Below are 20,602 nucleotides of genomic sequence, written 5' to 3' on the forward strand. Positions count from 1 at the left end.
GGCCTATAATTCTAGAAGAGCTAACAACATCTGATGTCATGCATCAGTAGCACTTCTGGCACTGCATGTTGGTAGTAGCATTATTAGTAATAAATGCTAAAACGGAGGAAAGTCTGTAATATTATTGCTATTTTAGATGGGTAAACTGAGACATGGAGACGTCAGGTGAATTGCCCGTGGTCACAGAACAAGTCAGTGGCAGAGACAGGAATAGAACACCGGAGTCCTAACCACTAGGCAGCTGGTCTGCATGTAGATGCAAATATTCACATCCAAAGTACCCATATTTCCAAAACCTTCAGATATTTCTCCCAAAACTGAAATGTAGATAAAGAATAAAGAAAATCAATTTTGTTCTTCTGCATCTACAATGATCTAAATGTTTCAGATGTTCCCCAAGCCATCTGGATAATTACGTTTTACCAGAATACTGTAGTCACATGTGCAAGAATTACTCCACCCTCCTCTGAATGGTAGCCACTTCTGACCTAGATCACAGCAACTTATTTATACTCTACAGTCAGAGCAAATCAGCACAAGTTTATGACAGGAAGTCAGAATGTCATATTCAGTTGAAATTGAAGGACAATTTATATAGACAGAATGTAATTACCCCATTTGACTTTAGCCAGACCACCTGGGCTGGCAAATTTACTCTTACAAACTGTTCTGCGAGATCTTTAACAAACACATGTGATCAGGACCTCATATCCTGAAGAGTGGAACAAATGTGATGGAAACACATTTGTGTACAGTAAGATAGGAATCTGGGGAAAAGTGAATGCATTGTATAAACTAGAAACTACTCAAAATCCTTGTGTTTTATTCTATACGCCTACTCTTAACTCATTTCTCAAATCATGGTTTATTTTTAAGGATATTTACTTCGTAAGGCAAAATCCATTAGCTAGTCACTTTGGTTCCCGAACACCAAAAATAGCGGATGTTTACTAGGAGGGCCCAACTTGTAGTCATTTGTACCAGAACAAAGTGGGTGTAAAACATTACTGAATCAAAACAGAAGCTTTTTATATTCCCTTTGCAGTGGTGCAAATGACCACACAAGATGAAGGGGAACAAAGAATCAGGCCCTGAGTGTTTTCCTGAAATTTTACATTCTCTTTCCCTTATGATATTTGTTTAACTGAAGTTTCTAAGAGCTGTGTAAAATTAAGTCTGCTCGCTCTCTCATTAAGAGCTTTTCTGACTATGGATTAACTCCTGCAGTCCTTCACTCGGGCATCACTCCCAATGAAGTTAACTGGAGTTTTGCCTGAGTAAGAACTAAACACTGTTGGATCTGGCCAATTATGAATATTAATAAAAGCAAAAAATATAATGTAGAAAACTGTTCCCTTGGTACTGAAACATGAACACAGAAAGGTGTTTTTATTTGCAATCACCTTTTTTATACACAAATCCTCGAGGTAAAACGAGCACATTAAGCCACTGCTATCCACACCCTATGGCTGTGTAGAGTTCATTTTTCAAATTGCTGAGCAGAACTTTCATGCACAGATCCAATTATTTGCTATAATTATTGGGAATTTCACAGCAGAGCTCCAGCAGGTCACTTATGTCAATTATTTTTACACAAATTATGGCAATGTTAAAATAATTTTCATACCATTCTGTTAATCTTATTATGTACTCTCACCTGTGCATAATATTTGCACTACAATGTTCCCATTACCTCTTACCATCAAAAGTGAAATAATTATTATATAACCCATGTAGGTCTATCCTGATGTACAATCAGTTAAAACTTGTATGCACTAATGCATTTTGCAAAACCCTTTTCCCTCTCTCTTGTTGCTTTTCTTAGGCCTGGTCTACACTTAAAAGTTTTACCAGCATAATTATTTCAGTTAGGAGTGCGATGTTTTTTGGTTATAAACAAAATAGTTATAGCAGTAAAAGCCCTAGTGTGAACACTGTTACATCAGCGTAAAGGTGCCTTACTCTGGAATAGCTTAGCCTGCTTCCTGAACTGGAATAAGTACTTTTATACTGGTGCTTATACTAATAAAGCTAATACTTCTATGCTGGACCCCGTGCCACAAGAGGCACGCGTTTCCTGCATAATCCTTGTGGCTTAGCCACCTCCTTGAGCAGAACCATAGCGGTTCCACTGCCAGGCAGGGATGTCCAGCGTTTTTATATGGAACTAGATTTGCTTCTGTGTACCTCAAACAGGTGACACTTTGACACTGACAACACAAGCCACCAATGTAACTCAAGCGTGACCTGGAACAACCACTTCTTGGGCTGAGAATGTGGGCCCATTCCTTGGCCTCTCTGCTGACACCTGCCCATTAGGAGCTAGTCTGACACCACCAACTTATTTCCTACAGGCTGCTGGACGGCTAAACATGAACAACAGCCTGCCGTTAATACCAACCTGGCCTGGATTCAAAATCACTGACCAAGAGGCAAAAACACTTATATCCCATTACCAGTCCTGTGAGCCATCGCAGTACCCTCCTTTATTATTTCACTTCATCCCTCCTCCCTTCTGATTTGCATAAAATAGAGACGTGACAGAGAAAATTCACAACAGTAAAAATAAACTTATATGACACACTTGTGGTGATTTATCCTGGATTCACTGCAGTTTATCTTAGACTTTCATACTTACTAATGGTGGTGCCATTTACATGGTAGGTGCAAGTAACACTATCTTGTCTTCTGCCCAGTGTGAAGCCACTTCCTCTGAGGACAACATGAAACTCCTCTGAAAACACAAAATTATCAGCCTTGAGTGGGCGTGGCAGATGCCAGGTTTATACAAGTCATCCAGCTACAAAACAGGGACCGCAGAGGCAGTAACATTGCAAACCTACTCATACCGCCTTGCTACAGTGCCCCAGTGTGCCTCACATTTCCCCTAGAGAGAACCAGCCTGCAGTGAGAGAGTAGTTTAGTTTCCATGCTTAAAGGACTTTGAAATGCATAAGACCACCTAGCAACTAAGGCGAGGCCATATCCTCATGCTCTGCAACAGAAAGGTCAACTTCATGAGTCTCAGCCCCACAAACAAGATACTATGTAAAGCACAGCAAGCCTACAAGTTCTTATTGAGCCCTACAATATAAGGTATATGGGCTTGAGACAAAACTCTTTGGAGTCAGTGGAAAGACTCCTGTTGACTTCAATGCACTTTGCATCTGGCCCTTTGAGAGCATCAGATATCGGCTGGCTTGAATTTGTTCTGAAAATTGGACGGTGATCATGAAGTTCTCTTTGAGTGACTAAAGAGTCTTTATTTATTTAAGCCATTGCTTGGAATCAAATAATCCAGTCACTTTTGTATTTTTTTTTTTTAACAAAACAACAGAACAACAAGATTTTGCAATAACCTTATTTTGCCTGAATTCAAAGCATATGTGGATTGTGAAATCAGAAAGAGGCAAAGAAAAAAAGTTAGGAATAGGTCAGACTCAGGGGAAATTAACACTTGCACTACCTTTCAAGTCTGGCCTGCAATTTTGTGTAACTATTCTCTAGCATTTTAACATATATTTCTTCTAGTAATACAAATCAGCAAACTGCTGTTTTCAGAATCACGTGGAAAAAAGTTGAAAGTCCATATGTCCATGGCATAGTGAAAATTATGATGAATGTATGTGATTACACTTATCAGGATTTTTAAAATCAAAAATGATCATAGCAGCTGTACATGGAGTTACATGTGAACGTATCATTACCCTGAATGCAAGAACAACAGTATAGCTTCTATGACAGATTCTGCTAGTCTCTTAGTGAAGGAAACTGATTTACTGTAATTCTGATTTCTTTTGACTAATTACAAGGTTACAGTATTTGTTTACATAACATATTTCTGTGACTTGAAATGTAACTTGATCCATTTCATTTGACATGGAAAATTGCATATACCTTTAAGGTGGACAATTGGGTAGTAAAACGCACGGCTTTGAGACCGGCATGGTGGTTTAGAGAATGTGCAGTGTATTGCCTCCGGAGTTTCTGGACTAGGACTATAGTGTGTTTGTACAGAGCCTAGTCCACGACTGGACTCCTAGATGCTATCTCAATACAAACAATTACTAATAATGATAGTAACAACATCGCTCAGTTTGTCATCCACTGGACAACATGGAGTTGCCAGACACAGGACTGAGAGTGGGAGCTGTTTGTCCATCCCTCAAAATTCTTACACTGCATTTATCCTAGGCTACAAGTGGAAGAGTTCGAGAACAACCATCCTAATAGGGAGGGAGAAGGAAGAATCCAATCCTTCCTTAATTCCTTTTCTGTCTAGTGGAGCCTTAGCTACACATTTTACACAAAGAGGAAAACAGCACTATCATAATTATTTGTATATTATTTTCCATTTCTAATAACTTACCTCCCACGCAGACACTTGATGGTTCCAAATATAAAATCTCTGTGCATGACTGCTTCAGTATCTATTGGGGGTGGGGGTGGGGGGAGAGGAGAGAATATCAAAATATGAATAAGATTTCGAAATACACCATCAGCAACTGAGATCACACCGAACAGTGAGACAAGAATGAACAATGCACATGTTTTTCACAAATGCAATGGGACAGAGTGCTCGGAATCAGCAACGCAACCGACGCTCTGGTCACTGTTTAAACCAATTAGGCCACAGGGAGGGCCTGATTAAGGAGAGGAGTTCCTGATTACCATGTCGGATCGTGATTGGGCAGCTAATGAGCTAACTGGTCCATTAACAAGAAGACCGGATCAAAGAGCACAGGAAGAAAGTGCAGTGGGGGAAGAAGCAGAAGAGAGAAAAAGTCTGATAGGCCCAGACAAAAGGGAGTTCACTGGGAAGAGAAGCCTTTTCTTCCCCTGCCTTTGAGGATGGGAGCAGTGCGTCCCCTGTCACATGCATATATTTTTTTAAAATGTACTGATTTCACATGTATGTGCTCTGTGAGAACACGATGGATGTTTCTGCAATAAAAATAAGGACCCGATCTTGCAAATTCTTACACACCTGTTTATTCTGAAATATTTCCTAAGCGTTGTACCACAGGGACTAATATGTTAACTTGGGACTCTATTCAGAACAAATATTAATGTCTGGTTTTGCCCTTGGAATTTCTGTGTAGCTTCCTAAATTCATTTCCTATGGATCCTAATCCTAACGTACAATCCAAAAGTGCCTGATCCAAAGCCCAGTGAAGTCAATGGGAGTCTTTCAATGGGCTTTGGGTCAGCGTCAAAGCATATATACCAAGTTTTGGCATTAATCCTCATGCAGAGCAGAACAGGAATGCCCAGAGCTCTCAAGGGTATTGGATTTTATGGGAGATTCTGCATTTCAGCTGAACCAGGCAGCCTTTTCTGCTACACCAACACATCAACCAATGCTCACCCAGAGATGAGGGAGAGAATGATTCACATACAGAATGCTCGTAAATCTAGGGGAAGGTGCACTCAGCCGGGAGCCAGAAGACCAAAGTTTCTGATCTCACCTCTACTGACTGCTCTTTATATGTCTGTGCATCTCAGAGTCCTTTTTATTAACTAATGCTTTGTGTGTGACTCACTTCTAGGATAAGGTATCATCCCACATTTTACAAACAGGTTGACTGACAAGGCTAAAAAACAAGATCATTAAAGCAGAGCGAGGACTAGAACCCAGGTCTCTACAATGGCAGCCCTCAGTCTTACCCAGCTCAGCCACCTAGCATATCTATAGAAAGTCTGGCTATCCTGTTACAAGGCTGTTTGCAACTACCATGTTAACCATTAGTCAACACTCTCCCTAGTCATAAATATAAAAGAAAGGGTAACCACCTTTCTGTATACAGTGCTATAAAATCCCTCCTGGCCAGAGGCAAAATTCTTTCACTTGTAAAGGGTTAAGCAGTTAAGGTAACCCCACTGGCACCTGACCCAAAATGGCCAATGAGGGACAAGATTCTTTCAAATCTGGAGATGGAGGGGGACAAAGGGTTTGGGCTGTCTGTGCGATGCTTTTGCCGGGAACAGATCAGGAATGCAAGCCTTCCAACTCCTGTAAAGTTAGTAAGTAATCTATCTAGAAAATGTGTTAGATTTTCTTTTGTTTAATGGCTTGTAAAATAAGCTGTGCTGGAGGGAATATGTATTCCTGTTTTTGTGTCTTTTTGTAACTTAAGGTTTTGCCTAGAGGGATTCTCTATGTTTTGTATCCGATTACCCTGTAAAGTATTTACCATCCTGATTTTACAGAGGTGATTCTTTTACCTTTTCTTTAAATAAAATTCTTCTTTTAAGAACCTGATTGTTTTTCATTGTTCTTAAGATCCAAGGGTTTGGGTCTGTGTTTACCTGTACCAATTGGTGAGGATATTATTATCAAGCCTTCCCCATGAAAGGGGGTGTAGGGCTTGGGGGGATATTTTAGGGGAAGACGTCTCCAAGTGGGCTCTTTCCCTGTTCTTTGTTTAAAACTCTTGGTGGTGGCAGCATACTGGTTCAAGGACAAGGCAAAGTTTGTACCTTGGGGAGGTTTTTAACCTAAGCTGGTAAGAATAAGCTTAGGGGGTCTTTCATGCAGGTCCCCACATCTGTACCCTAGAGTTCAGAGTGGGGAAGGAACCTTGACACCCTACCAGAGTCCGGCTCAGAACCCAAGATTCCCAATCTCCAGCATTCCACTGATGTCCAGCAAATACTAGTGTAAGTTGCTGTCAAAATGTTTGTAGCTGGCCCACAACCAGATAATTGTTCTCCTCTAGCTCAGGTGGTAGAGATCAGTGCTGGCGTGTGACGTATACGGGTTCCAACACTACTGATGACTCACGAACAGAGGTCCTTCAAGTTCTACAAGATGGAATCTGATTTTCCACTGTTCTGTTTTTAAATGTTTAATTCATACCATGAAAAAAGCATCCTTAAAACAGGTTTTATAGTTTAAAAACCAGGATTTTCTGGCAATTCTGGCAAGACATGCAAAGAAAACACAGGTATTACACATATTGGTCATTGTCACACATTTTGATTGCTTTTGTCACAAACAGGCAGGCTTAAGGGTTGACAGGTATCGTGACAGGGTCAGGCCAGATGGCTACAGGAGAGTGACAGAAGGCAGATATATTAGCCCCAGGTTGAGTAGGTCCCTTTTCCCTGGGTAAGGCAACAGGGAAGGTTCCAGAACAATCAGGAACTTTCTGGAAACAAGACAGGCTGATTAGAACACCTGAAGCCAATTAAGAAGCCGCTAGAATCAATTAAGGCAGGCTAATCAGTGCACCTGGGTTTAAAAAGGAGCTCACTTCAGTTTGTGGCATGCATGCAAGGAGCTGGGAGCAAGAGGCGCTAGGAGCTGAGAGTGAGAACGCGTACTGCTGAAGGACTGAGGAGTACAAGCGTTATCGGACACCAGGAGGAAGGTCCTGTGGTTAGGATAAAGAAGGTGTTGGGAAGAGGCCATGGGGAAGTAGCCCAGGGAGTTGTAGCTGTCGCACAGCTGTTCCAGGAGGCACTCTAGACAGCTGCATTCCACAGGGCCCTGGGCTAGAACCCAGAGTAGAGGGCGGGCCCGGATTCCCTCCATATCTCCCAACTCCTGGTCAGACACAGGAGGAGTTGACCTGGACTGTGGGTTCATGAAAACGGCCCAACTGAGGGCTGCTGTGAATCTCTGAGGCGAGCAAATCTGCCAATAAGCGCAAGACCCACCAAGGTAGAGAAGGAACTTTGTCACAGTATGGAAACACAGGTTTTCCTACATGCCCTGAAAGGATGATAAAAAAAAATCACCTAAGTGAGCATGTTCAAAGAGAACATTAATCCATACAGGAGAAAAAGTTATCAGTGGATAACAGTCACATTGAGACAAATTTCAACATTTTTACTCCTTCTGTCTGCCTGAGCTCCAAATATCATTCAAAGGCTGTGGATCATGAGAGATCAACGGTTATTTTGCCTGTTTGTGAAAAGGACACACATAACCCACCTTCCTGGCTATTTGCCACAAACAGGGTTTTATCTCAGGAATGACAAACTATTTTCTTTCTCTCTTTTGGCACACACAAAAACAGCATGAAAACCAACCATTCTTGACCACTTGGCAAGGGCTTGAAAAATCCACTTCCCAGTGGTATCAGCCACTGTGCTCCTGTGTCAAGGAGCATGAGACACTATACCAGTATCTATCACAGTCACAGATAAATTTCCTGCAAAAGAAATGGTCCTGGAAGTTCTCTACAGTCCAGTCATATAAACCCACTGTTGCCTAGTCTGTGTCTACACTTAAAATGCTACAGCTGCCACTATGCAGTGTGGACACTAACTATAACAACAGTAGGGGCTCTCTCTTTGCTGAAAGCAGTGCACCTCCCTGAGAGCTAGGTTGACAGAAGAATTCTTCCACCTGCCTTGCGTCTACAGAGGGGTAGGTCTCACACCCCAGAGAGAGGTGGCTATGGCAATGTAAGTTTTCAGTGTAGACCAGCCCCTAGTTCTTACTCCATGAGACAAAGCCCCAGCCAGCTCATGACCAGACACCGTGCCAATCCATCCATAGGCATCCAAAAGACCACAAAAGTATCTGTAGGTATTGAGTCTTTAATCCTATGTTTAACTGAATCATAAATCTAGCTCTGACATGGGTCCAATTTTGTGACCGCATACAACGAGCCTGCCAAGTCACGTGGATTTGGTAATATCTTTTACTGGACCAACTTCTGCTGGCAAGAGAGACAAGAAGTTGGTCCAATAAAAGATATTACGTCAACTGCCTTGTCTCGCTAATATCCTGGGACCGACACAGCTACATTGCGTAAGTCAGGTGGACGTCATTCAGATATGGTCTCCTCAACACCTAATATTTTTTTTTGGACCACTCAATGGTAGATTAAGTGGAAACTGCAAGAGTCAGTCAGTCAAAAGTACAAGCTGGTTCTGCCAGGCTAAGCAGGATTACAGTCATGGAAGGGGAGCGACATATCGAGCCCCCAACATGTTCATATGTTGCAAGAGATAAATCTATCTACACATGTGGCCCTCATTACTACAGTATCTAAGCACCTCACAACCAATAATCGACTTTATTATCCTCACAACAGCCCTGTAAGGTAGGGAGGTACCATCCCCAGGTACCAGAGAATTACTGGTAGACTAAATAACCTGCCCAAGTTCTGCCTGACTAGGAATTGAACCCAGCCTTCCTGAATCCCAGTCTGGTGCCATCTTCACTCAGCCATGCTATGTAGCAATTTTCTCAGTGTGTAGCCAGTTAATCTTATCCTCTTAAATCCAATATACATTTAAATTGGGTTTCACAGTTGTGTAACAGTAAATTTGGCAAGGAAGAGCTCCAGTTTTGTTCATGATTAATATTCATTACAGCAGCCAAAAAGCTGCTCTAGCTTACGCCAGCTGCCAGTGGTCCTAAGAGACCTGTTACAACAGCCAAGGATTGTCAGAGCACACCAAAGGCCCTGCCACACCCACTAACCTGGCTTCAGGCAGGCAGAGTGATGCAGGAACAGCAACACTGGCTCTACACCATCAGAGGAGTCTCATCACCGATGATCCTTCTTTGCTGGCTACCCTGGCTTTTAGGCTTTGCAATGGTGATACAGTGCAAAGTGACCGTTGCGCAGGGAAGAATCTGGGTCTCTTTTTTTCTTGTTCCAATACAGAGCCATCAAATTAAAAACACATTTGGTCCCACAATAGCAGCAGCAAGCGTGTGAACACTTCCACTCCTTCATCTCAGTGACTTCTGGGCACATTCTGCCTCCTACTAACGCTACTCACCTCACCCAGGTGTGGACTTGAAAAGGTGGAGACCATTTAAATGGGATATGGGCATTTTTCCCTTTTTCTTTTAGAAAAAAAAAGTGAGGAAATTAAACAAAGCATGGTATTCCTTCAGTTAAAAATTCATGGTAAAAGCACTGTTTTTTCTTATAAGGAAATTTACTCTCATGAATAGGCCTATTTAAGTCAATTGGACTATTCATCTGCTTAGAGTTAAACACATGTATGACTGTCTGCAGGGCTGGGGCCTTGTATACTAAAGGTCGGATCTTCAAAAGTGCTCAGTATTGGCCTAACCCTGCTCTCGTAAGAGTCAATGGGATTGTTACCAGAAACAATGGGAGAAGGATTGGGGCAACACATAAGAACAGCCCTACTGTCTTCCGACAACGGCCAATGCCAGCTGTCCCAGAGGGAGTGAACAGAACAGGTGATCGTACTGCACTTTTGAAAATCCCAGCCCACAGCAATTCGTCAAGACTCTCTCCGTGATCTGGCGCATGTGGCACCTTTCAGTCAGAAAAACTCCCTCCCTCACACCTCCTTTTAGGTTTTGTTTTTATTACTCCACCCTGTTTGCTGGCGGTTTCTGTTGCTGCATTCCAGACCCAGGACCAAGCGGGGACAATTACAAAATAGCTGCATGTGCCAATTTCCTTCTTTTCTTAAAGCCAAAAGGCACAAAAGCAGATATGGATAAAGATACGGCTTAGAGAGATTTATCAGATCTGAGGCACAAAAAATGAGCGTTAGTAAAGAGTTCAGGCTATATTCACCCCCTTGGCACCAGTTATTTCACAATTCCAACAGTAGATGTCCTGCTGGGACAATCTGACGCCAAGTGTGAAAAGATTTTTTTTTTAAATACTGTCATTAGAAGTAAACAGTTGCCTTGACACAAAATTTCCATAACTTAAACTATTCTTTTTCTTCACTTGGCTTGAGAAAGCCCCCATTCTTCTCCAAGAGCTTCAAAAGTTCTTGGCAAAGACACGTCTGGGTGTGCACGATTCCTCAACTTTATTTCTTAACTCTCGATATGAAGGCCAAGGGGTTTCCTAAAGGATAAAACCTGCATGGCTCGCTTTGACTTGCAATGTAAAGGTACTTAACCTTGCTGTCTCTAGGACATTAAAAACTAGGCTGTTCCCAACCTTCAAAAATCTTCAGTCCCTAATGGCCTGTGCTAAAAAAAGTAACAGCATTACAGAAAACTACTTTATCATCCCTAAACTTCCTTCTGTGGAGCAACAATCACCTCACATACACACCCCTGAGGAGCAGAATTTAAAAAAAAAGAAAAAAACGCCCTGTAATCATTTGATATTACAAACATATGGGACCTCACTGGAAACAGAAACATCAGCCTATTGTCTTTCCTCAAAAATAAGTTTTCCCTTCCTGCTTCAATTCTCCCATTTTACCAGAAATCTGGTCATTCCTTCACAGCAATACTTACGCACAGGGCCAGATTCCCCATCTTCCACAGAGTGGAAGTGAGAAGGATCATCCAGGTAATGGGGCAAATCCTGCTACTCCTACCCATGAACGTGAGCAGTGCCAGTGACTTCACGGGGCTGCTCATCTAAGTGTAAGGCAACTGGATTAGCCATCATAATGGGAAAAAGAAAATGTCTTCAAAGATAGGCAAGCCACACTAATTCTGTCACTCTCAGGAGAGAGAGAGATATTTGCCCCTTAAAAGGATGTATGGGAATGTCTTATCCTTTCTCCCCCCCCCACTTCTGTCTCTGCCCCCCACTCTTTTTTCTGGTTTTCTTTCTTCTTCTTCTTCCTTCTGCAATGTTATTTCATAGAAGTCAACAAAGCGCACCTACACTTCACTAAAATGCTCATGCCTTTCCTTTTTTAAAAAAATATCTAAATACTGTCAAACTCTTTGATCCAAACTAGGTTTGATAATTTGTTTCCTTGGTGCCCCATCCATTGTTAGATATGCACGGGGAACCTGAGCCAAATCCCAATTACTCCCATTGATTTCAACTGACTTTGCCTAGCCCCTTAAGAAATACATCCTCCCCCACATGCCAGGCTGCAGATCTCCCTGCAGGGCTTTCACTGAAGGCCAGAGCCTGTAGTAGCCCCCAGCCATATGGGATATCAATGGACAGAGGATATGCTAGCAGTAGATCCACACAGAACTCCCACACCTTAACTGGCCCTCCCTTGTCCCAGAACTAAACACTCCTGCACCTCCCCACACAGGGAACCCCGACACAGGCCTTGAGCAGTTCACCCAAATCCTCCTCCCACCTCAAATAGGGTAGGATTTTCCAAAGCACCCAGCATTGGCCTACTTTACTCCCATTCAAGTCAATGGGAGTTGTACCATAGACTTCACAAGGAGCGGAGTTTGGCCAACACAGAGGGTTTATTGAAAATTCCTCCTGCGGGTGAACGATGACGGTTTTGCTACATCTGGAATTCTCTCAGACCAAGGAGGATGCCCCATAGTGAATGACTTGAACTGTGTTTTTGCGTTTTTGCCCATTGCTCCAATTTACCTGAAAGAGTGTAATGTGCAAATGAACAGATAAATAGTTTCATTCCCCTTTTTGAAAAATCTATTCTGAAACTCACTTGTTGTGGAAAACTCAGGCACAACAGAAAGTGCAATAGGTCCGCAACACTGCAATGCCACCGTCAAAAGACAATCCGTAATTTTGAATTCCATTCTTTCCTGGCTCAGGACAATGAAGCAGAATGATTTTGTGCTGCAAATTCATTATTTACAAATTCACTGCACACAATTCAAGTTGACATAATTACTATATAAGGCCGTCCTTGAATAGGACTCTGCTTCAATAAGTACTCTGCTGACATACAATAAATTCAAACAACTGTAAACTTCCTTGATAAAGTTGCATGCAGGGGAGAGATTCAAGGAGCTGATGTCATCTATTCTACTTCCAGAGTTCCATGCCAAATACAGAGCCCTATTTTCCCCTGCACATAAAGGCCTTGCTTCCAAGGAATTCCCTGACTGCCAGCTGCCCCACAAACACATATTTTCCCATAGCCCAGAGTGTAGAATCAAGTAGACACTCACTATTCCCTTTAGCCCCATTCCCTCCAGCCCTGTCCCCACTCATGGAAATCTTCTAGGATCCGGAGGAGCACCTCCAGGGTACTCCATAGACGTACATGCAGCTCTTGTACCCCGGCCTGAATATAGGGCACAGGCTGCTATCGAAGTGGAGGGGATGGTAGGGGCTACAAATATCAGAGCGGGGAGCTTATACCACAAACTTTCTGCATAAGCTAAAATTTCAGGAAATTCGGGGATTTCCATGGCTCAACAAACTAACTTCTTCATTTTTCCTGCACATAATGCAACATTTTCTTTTCCCTTATGTACAATTTTAAGAAAAGAAAAAGAAATGGCACTAACAAAAGCTGTGCCCATCACCCCTCTGATCACTCTGCCCCCCCCATCTCTTTTTAAACTGTAAGTTCTTGAGTGCAGAGATCATGCTACCCTATGCATGTCCAGACAGATTATCACACACTAGGGCCTTGATTCTCACTGGAGTCTTTGGATGCTGCCTCAATATAACCACCACCACTTGTGGGGACATAACATGCATTCACTGGTTGAAGATAGGAAATACATCACCAGGTCTGATCAGCAGTCGGATTTTGCAGGGCAACAAGACAATTAAAGGGCCTGATCCTCATTTAGATGTGTTGCACCATTCTGTAAATGTGAAGGGGTTTTAAAGTGAGGGTAAATGTAGTTTACGCCCACTTTAAGCAGCCGTAGGGATTATCTACATGCAGGGGGTGTGATATGCTCTAAAAGGGTGTGATTTCTAAAGCGCACTAACGTATTGTGCTTTAACTGGCCTGTGGAGACCCTGCTGGTGTGCTTTAACATAGTGCTGTTTGCAACAGTACTACATTAAAGCGCACTAAGGAACCTTTAGTGCACACCAGTAGGGTCTGCATGGACCAATTAGCGCGCTTTAGAAACCATGCCCTTAGTTATCATGAGAATTGGGTCCTCCATGAAAATGGTCAGGGCTTTAAACATTCACTCTCCCATTCACCAGCAGCGAGCAATAAACGTGCCATGACAAGTGAGCAGTTAAAACCATCTACTTCTGCAGAATTAAATCTTCATTGTTGAAAACTATTACATTTCTACCCTCGATGGCGGGAAGACAACCTTCCAATGTCAGCCAATGAAGGGAGTCTTCCTGAATCTGCAAACTATAACAACAAGCACTTCCGCTGCTCCTCCTTCAATCTCACAAAAAAAGAAGCAGAGTGAGATTCACAAGGATGTGATCAGTTTCACACGGCTATTCAGAGTTGTAAGTCAGAACAAAGAATCACATCAGTGTCACTCTGAGCAAAAGCACAATCAGCAACAGGAACTATTCATGGGAGAAAAGGACCCAAACCATGAAAGAGAGGTTGTGTATCTGAGAACCCGACCCAGAGACACATCTGGCAGAAGCCAGGAAGCTGGGAGTAGTAGGAACATCCCCTGCCCTTCTCCCAAACACACACAATTTATTTGGCTGAGCAGGTGAACAGCAAATTCCTTGTCCTTTCCAGCAGCCAAAGGATGCATTTTAAAGAATTTTAAATATTAGCAGACTAACACAGCTGCTACTCTGAAACCTGTCATTTTAAAGAACAGAGTTATCACTGCGATCTTAAAAGCAAACAGCATCAATACATCACATGTTCAGCGTCAAGAGAGAGACACTGCAGAGATCTCAAGAGACAGTTCGAGGCAACAAAGCTGGAACTTTCATGAAGTCACATATGGCCATTAAGTGAATGGATAATCTACAAAATAGTTTTCACAGTCAGAAGTGTTTATTAGTAATAAGGGGCTAAGCACTTCTGAGTCCATACAGTTTATCAAAGATATGCAAGATAACCCATGGGCACATGAGCACCAACTCATCTCTGCTGTAACTCCACTGACTTAATAACATTACATCAGGACTGAATGATGGGAATTCTCCTATCGACCTAGCACTGTCTGCTCCGTGGGTTAGGTTGGTTTACCTGCATCCCTCTGAGACATAGTTATAGTGACCTAATTTGCTACTGTAGACCAGGCCTCAGTTGTGCTATTATGGTTCAGTCCAATTTTGCCTCTCCGCCAGGAGGTTGGGAGTTTAGGTCCTGGTCTAGCAGAACACTTAACCACATACTTAACTTTTAGCGTGTAAACAGTCCCACTGACTTCACTGGGAATACACACTGGTTTAAAGTCAAGCACATGCTCCGGTGCCTTGCTGGCTCAGGGTTTTAAAGTCATATGCCAAGACTAAGGTGCACACCCAATTCTGTCATAGAAGTGCAGTACTTCGGATGCGCTCAATTTTAAGAAACACTGTCCCTTGTATGGCCACTACGTAGAATAATCTATCTAATGTTATTACAAGCTTGTCTGATCTGGGTTTACTAACTCGTTAATACATAGGTTTTTGGTAATCAGACTTTTTTGGACTGTGACCAACTGCTTAGTTTTTTCTCTCTTTTTAAGAAACTTTTTCTGTTCTGGAAAGTTGATAAGTTGAAAGTTCCACAGTCCGTAATTTATCACGTCTCTTTCTCAAGTAATTTCAGCTGCAGCCAAGACAGAGGAGGGTTATGTGCAGGAGTGGGTCAGCTGCTTCAGGGATATCTGAAGCTCCGTGCAAGTTCACAACTAGACATTATTTAAAGCCTCTGAAAAAAGCCCAACAGCTATGTCAGGCCTTGAATTTGGGGGCAATTCCTTTCTACTGAACTGGTTTCCAAATAAGAGGTTTATAAGTACAATAGTTAGACTGGATGTCTGCAGTGTGTAGCTCTACACAATTTCTGCTCTAACCCTTCCTGTTCTGCAGCCTCATGTTTACCTCACTGTACACTTTATAAAGCAGCATAGTGGTTAGCCATTCTACTTCATTCATATAGGATTTAATTCAATCAGAGGCATTTGACAGAAACACAGTCAGTTCTTGACCCTGTACACTGAACCCAGAGGAGCCTAAAGCTGAGTAAATTAAAAACAGTATCATGTTTGGTTAAAAATATTTCAGCTGGGGGTGGGGGAAAACACCTACACCAATAATCATATTAGCAGTTGCATAAAAACAGAAGCTGAACTGACGAATTATGAAAAGGCAGCCCAAGTAAAATAGAGATCACCATTGCTTCTAGCCTTTAGGAACTCCCCTCTCAGCCACCTCTTTGTGCTACACTTGCCTCATTTCAGTCTTGTCACAGCCTTGACACTGCTTGGGCAAGCACCTTCTCCTCTGGATCCCCTGTTGTCTGCAACAAGCTGCTACATTCGCTTCCCCTCAGACCAGCGTAAATCACGAATAATTGCACTGACATCAATGTATATTGGGGTAAGTGATATGAGAACCGAGGCTTCTCTCTTTTCAGATCCTAGCTAAACACAACTATTTTCCCCTTTGCTAGTTCCTCTTAACGTGCTCTCCCTCTGCTGCCGTTATACATGTAACAGAGCAACTAGATAGTTTGCAGTAAAGCTGTGAGGTATTTCAGGTACAAATTCTTATGAAAGGTACTACATAATGTGATTGTACTGCATGGTATTACACACCCTGCTAAAAATATCTTTTCCTGTCACTGTTTCAACACATTTCATGTTCAGGGGCCCTTAAGAAAACAGTACATTAGCAACAACTTGTGATCGACATAACTGTACATTGACAATTAACAAAATATGTTAAGTGTCAATTCATTTCACGGCATCATTTGATTTTGCTTAGCCCCAGTCTGCAGTTCAAAAGTTTTGGCAGCCGCTAGCACCATAAATCATAACTCTCCTGGCATCTGTTCCTTCCATAAAACTACACATTGAGTTCAGGATTCTGGGCAGGTCATCAAACACAGCTGGATTCTTTTCAGAGCAACCGTATCAATTTTCAAGTCTATTTAATGTTTTGAAAACAATAAATGGGACGGGCACACAAGAGATTTGTTTCCCTAAATTAAGAGATTAGCATACCACAGATTATTGGAGGAAGAGCTCGGAGAGATTTTAGTCACACTCAGCACATCAATATTTTGAACAATGCAAGCTTTTCAAGATTCCTGGTGGGTGGGTGTTATTCACTGCAGATTTATTTCTAATCTACACCTCCATTTGTCTTCATTATTGCTCATTGGAAAATGGAAGCTGCTCCCCAAGGAGACTGGCCATTACTGTTTTCAAAGGAAGCCAACAGCTTGATAGGCGAAACTGTGTGGAAAACAACATAACTAATGCATCTTAAGTACAATTATATTCTTGCTGTACATTCACAATCAATTTTTGAAAGAAAAAAAATGACCACTCGTTACAAATAACCTAAATATGCATGTGAAAGTTATGTTGACATTGCAGCATAGTAACTTTCACTAAAGTCATGCCCAGCAATCCGTGTGCAAAAACATATTCACGGAACGATTAACTCCTGTTCACTGCACTTGCAGTTTAGGGACCCTGGAGTGCTGCCTACCACGCCCTCTAAGCCAGTCTTGTGTCCGTTCCCTGCAAAAGCACAATTCTGAGCCCCCCCAAAAAAGCACAAGGAATACGGTAAGTGCCAGTTTACCCGTGTACACTATTCCCAAGAGTGACCAATATAAGAAAATGTCAACCCACTAAAGCAGGGGTCATGGTGTTCTGTAGGAATGCTATGTATACGAACAGTGAGCAAAACACAGCTGAGTATTAGTGGGTCCATACCAAAAGCAGCGCTATGAACCATGACAAAATACAAACCAAATTAAACTATGAGAAGTACTTTGGTCACGTCCGTAGTATGGCATATGCACAGAAGCCAAGACATTTAGAATTTAAACTGGAACCCTCTTCATAGCTTCCCGTCCCGAGCCCACATTGTACAAACCATTCATCCATACAATGATGGCTTTGTTGACTGATTCCGTGATAACATGTTTCAGGGTACATCGCACATATTACAGAGAAAATATCCATAAAGGAGAATAAAACATAGGCGGGGAAGGGGCCAGGATCCAACCTGCCAACAGCCAAGGCAAGGGGAGTGGTGCAAAGGTGGTACAAAAGGGAGCCTTCGCAGTTCGCTGCAATCACTGGGTGCCGGGCATAAGTCAAAGCAGCCTGGAGGCTGCTTTAAGCTACATCAGCTCCCAGCAGACTGAAAGGGGAGCCAGAGTAGGCTTAGCACACCTCCTTCCCTCCAGCCACGCCCCCTACGCTGTCAGCAGAGGAGGTTGGCCTAGGAGTCATTGTCTTGATTCTACAACACTGGAGCATCCCTACTAGTTGAGGGTGACCCTCCTATGGCTTGTTACATTGTTTCAATCACCTGCCTGCAGCACAAAGCCACCGCGCTGTCCAAGAACCTGCCCCGCAATCCAAAAATGTAATGTTTAAACGGCTGCAAATCTCTCTTAGCATCTTATCCCACGCTGAAACATCAGGCAATAGTAAGGCTGTTAAATTCAAATCCTCGGAGCTTCATCCCAACTATACAAAATTAGCGTGGGTTAAATTCATTTCCAGCTACACTGTTTTCTCTCACAGCGTCGGACAAGCCAGACTGGATTGAGCCAAACCATGTTAGAACCAAGTTTACAAACGTGCTTAATCCAGGTTCTAAAATGGTTCAGCCTCATTCTCACTGACTGGTTAAACTGGGACTGTGTTTAACCCAGGTCTCCATGTGGTTTTCACATGAGTCACAGAACGCCTCACTGGCAGACTTTTTTCAGCTTAGTTGAAATAATATTTTCACAACTGTAAGGTGGGGAAAAGAATAGAGAATTAAATATAAGGGGGAAGAGGTGCAACACACAGCAATGGGTTAATATACTAACCTTTCACCTATGGAGACTTTGGCCCTGAATCTACAGAGACTTATGGGCTTTTACATATTGACTTTGGTGGGACTACTCACGATGTGTAAAGTTAAGTAAGTGAATACGTCTTCACAGGATCAGGGCCCTACTGTTGAATTCAGCCCTGATATAAGCGGGTGCACCTCTAAATTTATCCCTAGAGTTCCAAAGGGAAGATAAACATTTAATTCTAAATTACTTTGCTTTCTCGACTTTAATGGGACTTATACCCTCTCTTGCCATGGCCAAATTTGGCTTCAAAGATAAAAATTCATTGTAGATCATAAGAGTAAATGAGTACTGTGGCGTACATGACCTAATTTACCATGGTCCACCGTACACATCCACACGTAGGACCTGTAAGTGTAAGTATGTGCCTTAAGTTTTACAGCAGATCTTGTTTCTGGCCAGACTGCACTCTTCCCCACTCCAAATAATTGTTAATCACTTGAAAACAAAAGATCTGACTTGGTTCTTCAGTGTAGCATTTTGCAAAGCCAAGAGCCTACCACTTTGAATTTAGCTCCCTTTTAAAAATGAGTGAGCCAGACCAAACACTGCAGCCCGTGCAAGGTGAAATTCTGTATAACTTCTGTGGGATAGTCAGTGCTCAGATGTCAGCAGAGTGCTAAAACAAGCCCCAGCATCTCCCATTTTTGCCCCAGGATGTGTCTTTGCCACTTATTACCTACTGTGCAAATATGGTGTGGAAAGCAATCAGGCAACATGGCCACACGACACTAAATGTTAGACGCTCAATCCAAATTAATTTGAAACTTATCAAGTGTATTCATGGTGAAACACCATTTTGACATTGCACTCAAGTGAAGCCGTAGAAAAGCAACAGCAGAAATCACAAACACTGTGGGACCTACTTTTTATCTTCTGCCAAACATCTGTACTCTCAAAGGGCACCAAATACTCAATACAATTACAGCTATTTCCTGAGGTTACGTTAGTGTAGCGTGTAAACCAAGAGGAAGTTTAAAAAGGTGGGGGAGAAGGCTGCCTTCCCCTCCCCCACCTAAAAGAAAAAAAATGAAAATACCTGGGACGAGTGGACTGCATAAAACAACCAGTGATGTAATATCATAATATTAGTGAGGTTATTCTAATTATACAGTGTCTAAGCAATGCCTCATTTTGTAATTACTTAGTAGAGTAGATATAGATTACAAAACTGCAGGTCATAAGGGATGCATATTTTAACAGAATCAGTCTTTTCCTCCAAATTAAAAAAACAACCTTACTTATGAAACATTACTTATTACAAAGGCCATGACAAATTCTTAGCTTCAATAGCAGAAGGGAACTTAAAAAAACATTCTTAAGGAAAGTCTAACCTTAAAAAACAACTCATCACTAAGGAAACTCTAACTATACTTCAGATGGACTTCTGAATGCTTCATTTTGTGAAAACAGTTTACAGCATCAGTTATGTAATGTAACTGATAACAGTTTAGGGATATCTGACAAGTCAAATCCAAATCATAAGGCACACAACGGGCATACACACAAAAAAAACTGGAAGCTTGTCAGTTATGGTACTGGCTTATCAAGCTCACTGTTCTACATGAGAACATTATATGATTTGTAATATGTCAGAGAATGTAAAACTAAGGGCTGTACAAGTCTGAAGAGTAGCGCAGAAAGAATTCTATTCCAGGCCATTGAGTCTCTTTAACAACTACATGCAGTAATTCCCAAAACTATCTTCTCGTCATCTCAATCACATGGAAAAACATAGCACAATGTTAGTTCTAAAGCTTGCACCAAGTGCAGCAAGAGTATTAGACCATCCATGTGGATTAAGGAAGAGACTGATCTAATCGAAATAATTTTTTTAATGACAACTTGTTGCTTTTCTTTCTTCACCCTGCCCCTTAAAGTTTAAACATTTAATTGCTCACTTCCTGGCTTCCCAGTACAGAAACCAAGCATATTTTCCTTCTACAGGAAATGTTCCAATTAGGAAGATTCG

General features: G+C 42.1%; 1 protein-coding gene across 2 annotated transcripts in view; it reads right to left on the reverse strand.

The window, feature by feature from the left end:
* The window catches only part of ANTXR2 (ANTXR cell adhesion molecule 2), a 172,098-nt gene that overhangs the window by 128,121 nt on the left and 23,375 nt on the right, over positions 1-20,602 (reverse strand). For both annotated transcript variants that reach the window (XM_073340476.2, XM_073340477.2), the window contains exons 8-9: positions 4,370-4,430; positions 2,639-2,734 (exon numbers count right to left, since the gene is read on the reverse strand). In XM_073340476.2, the coding sequence (XP_073196577.1) occupies positions 2,639-2,734; positions 4,370-4,430 (157 nt within the window). The remainder of the gene's footprint in view (positions 1-2,638; positions 2,735-4,369; positions 4,431-20,602) is intronic.

The sequence above is a fragment of the Lepidochelys kempii genome, chromosome 4 (assembly GCF_965140285.1).
Source record: "Lepidochelys kempii isolate rLepKem1 chromosome 4, rLepKem1.hap1, whole genome shotgun sequence".
NCBI lineage: Eukaryota > Metazoa > Chordata > Testudines > Cheloniidae > Lepidochelys > Lepidochelys kempii.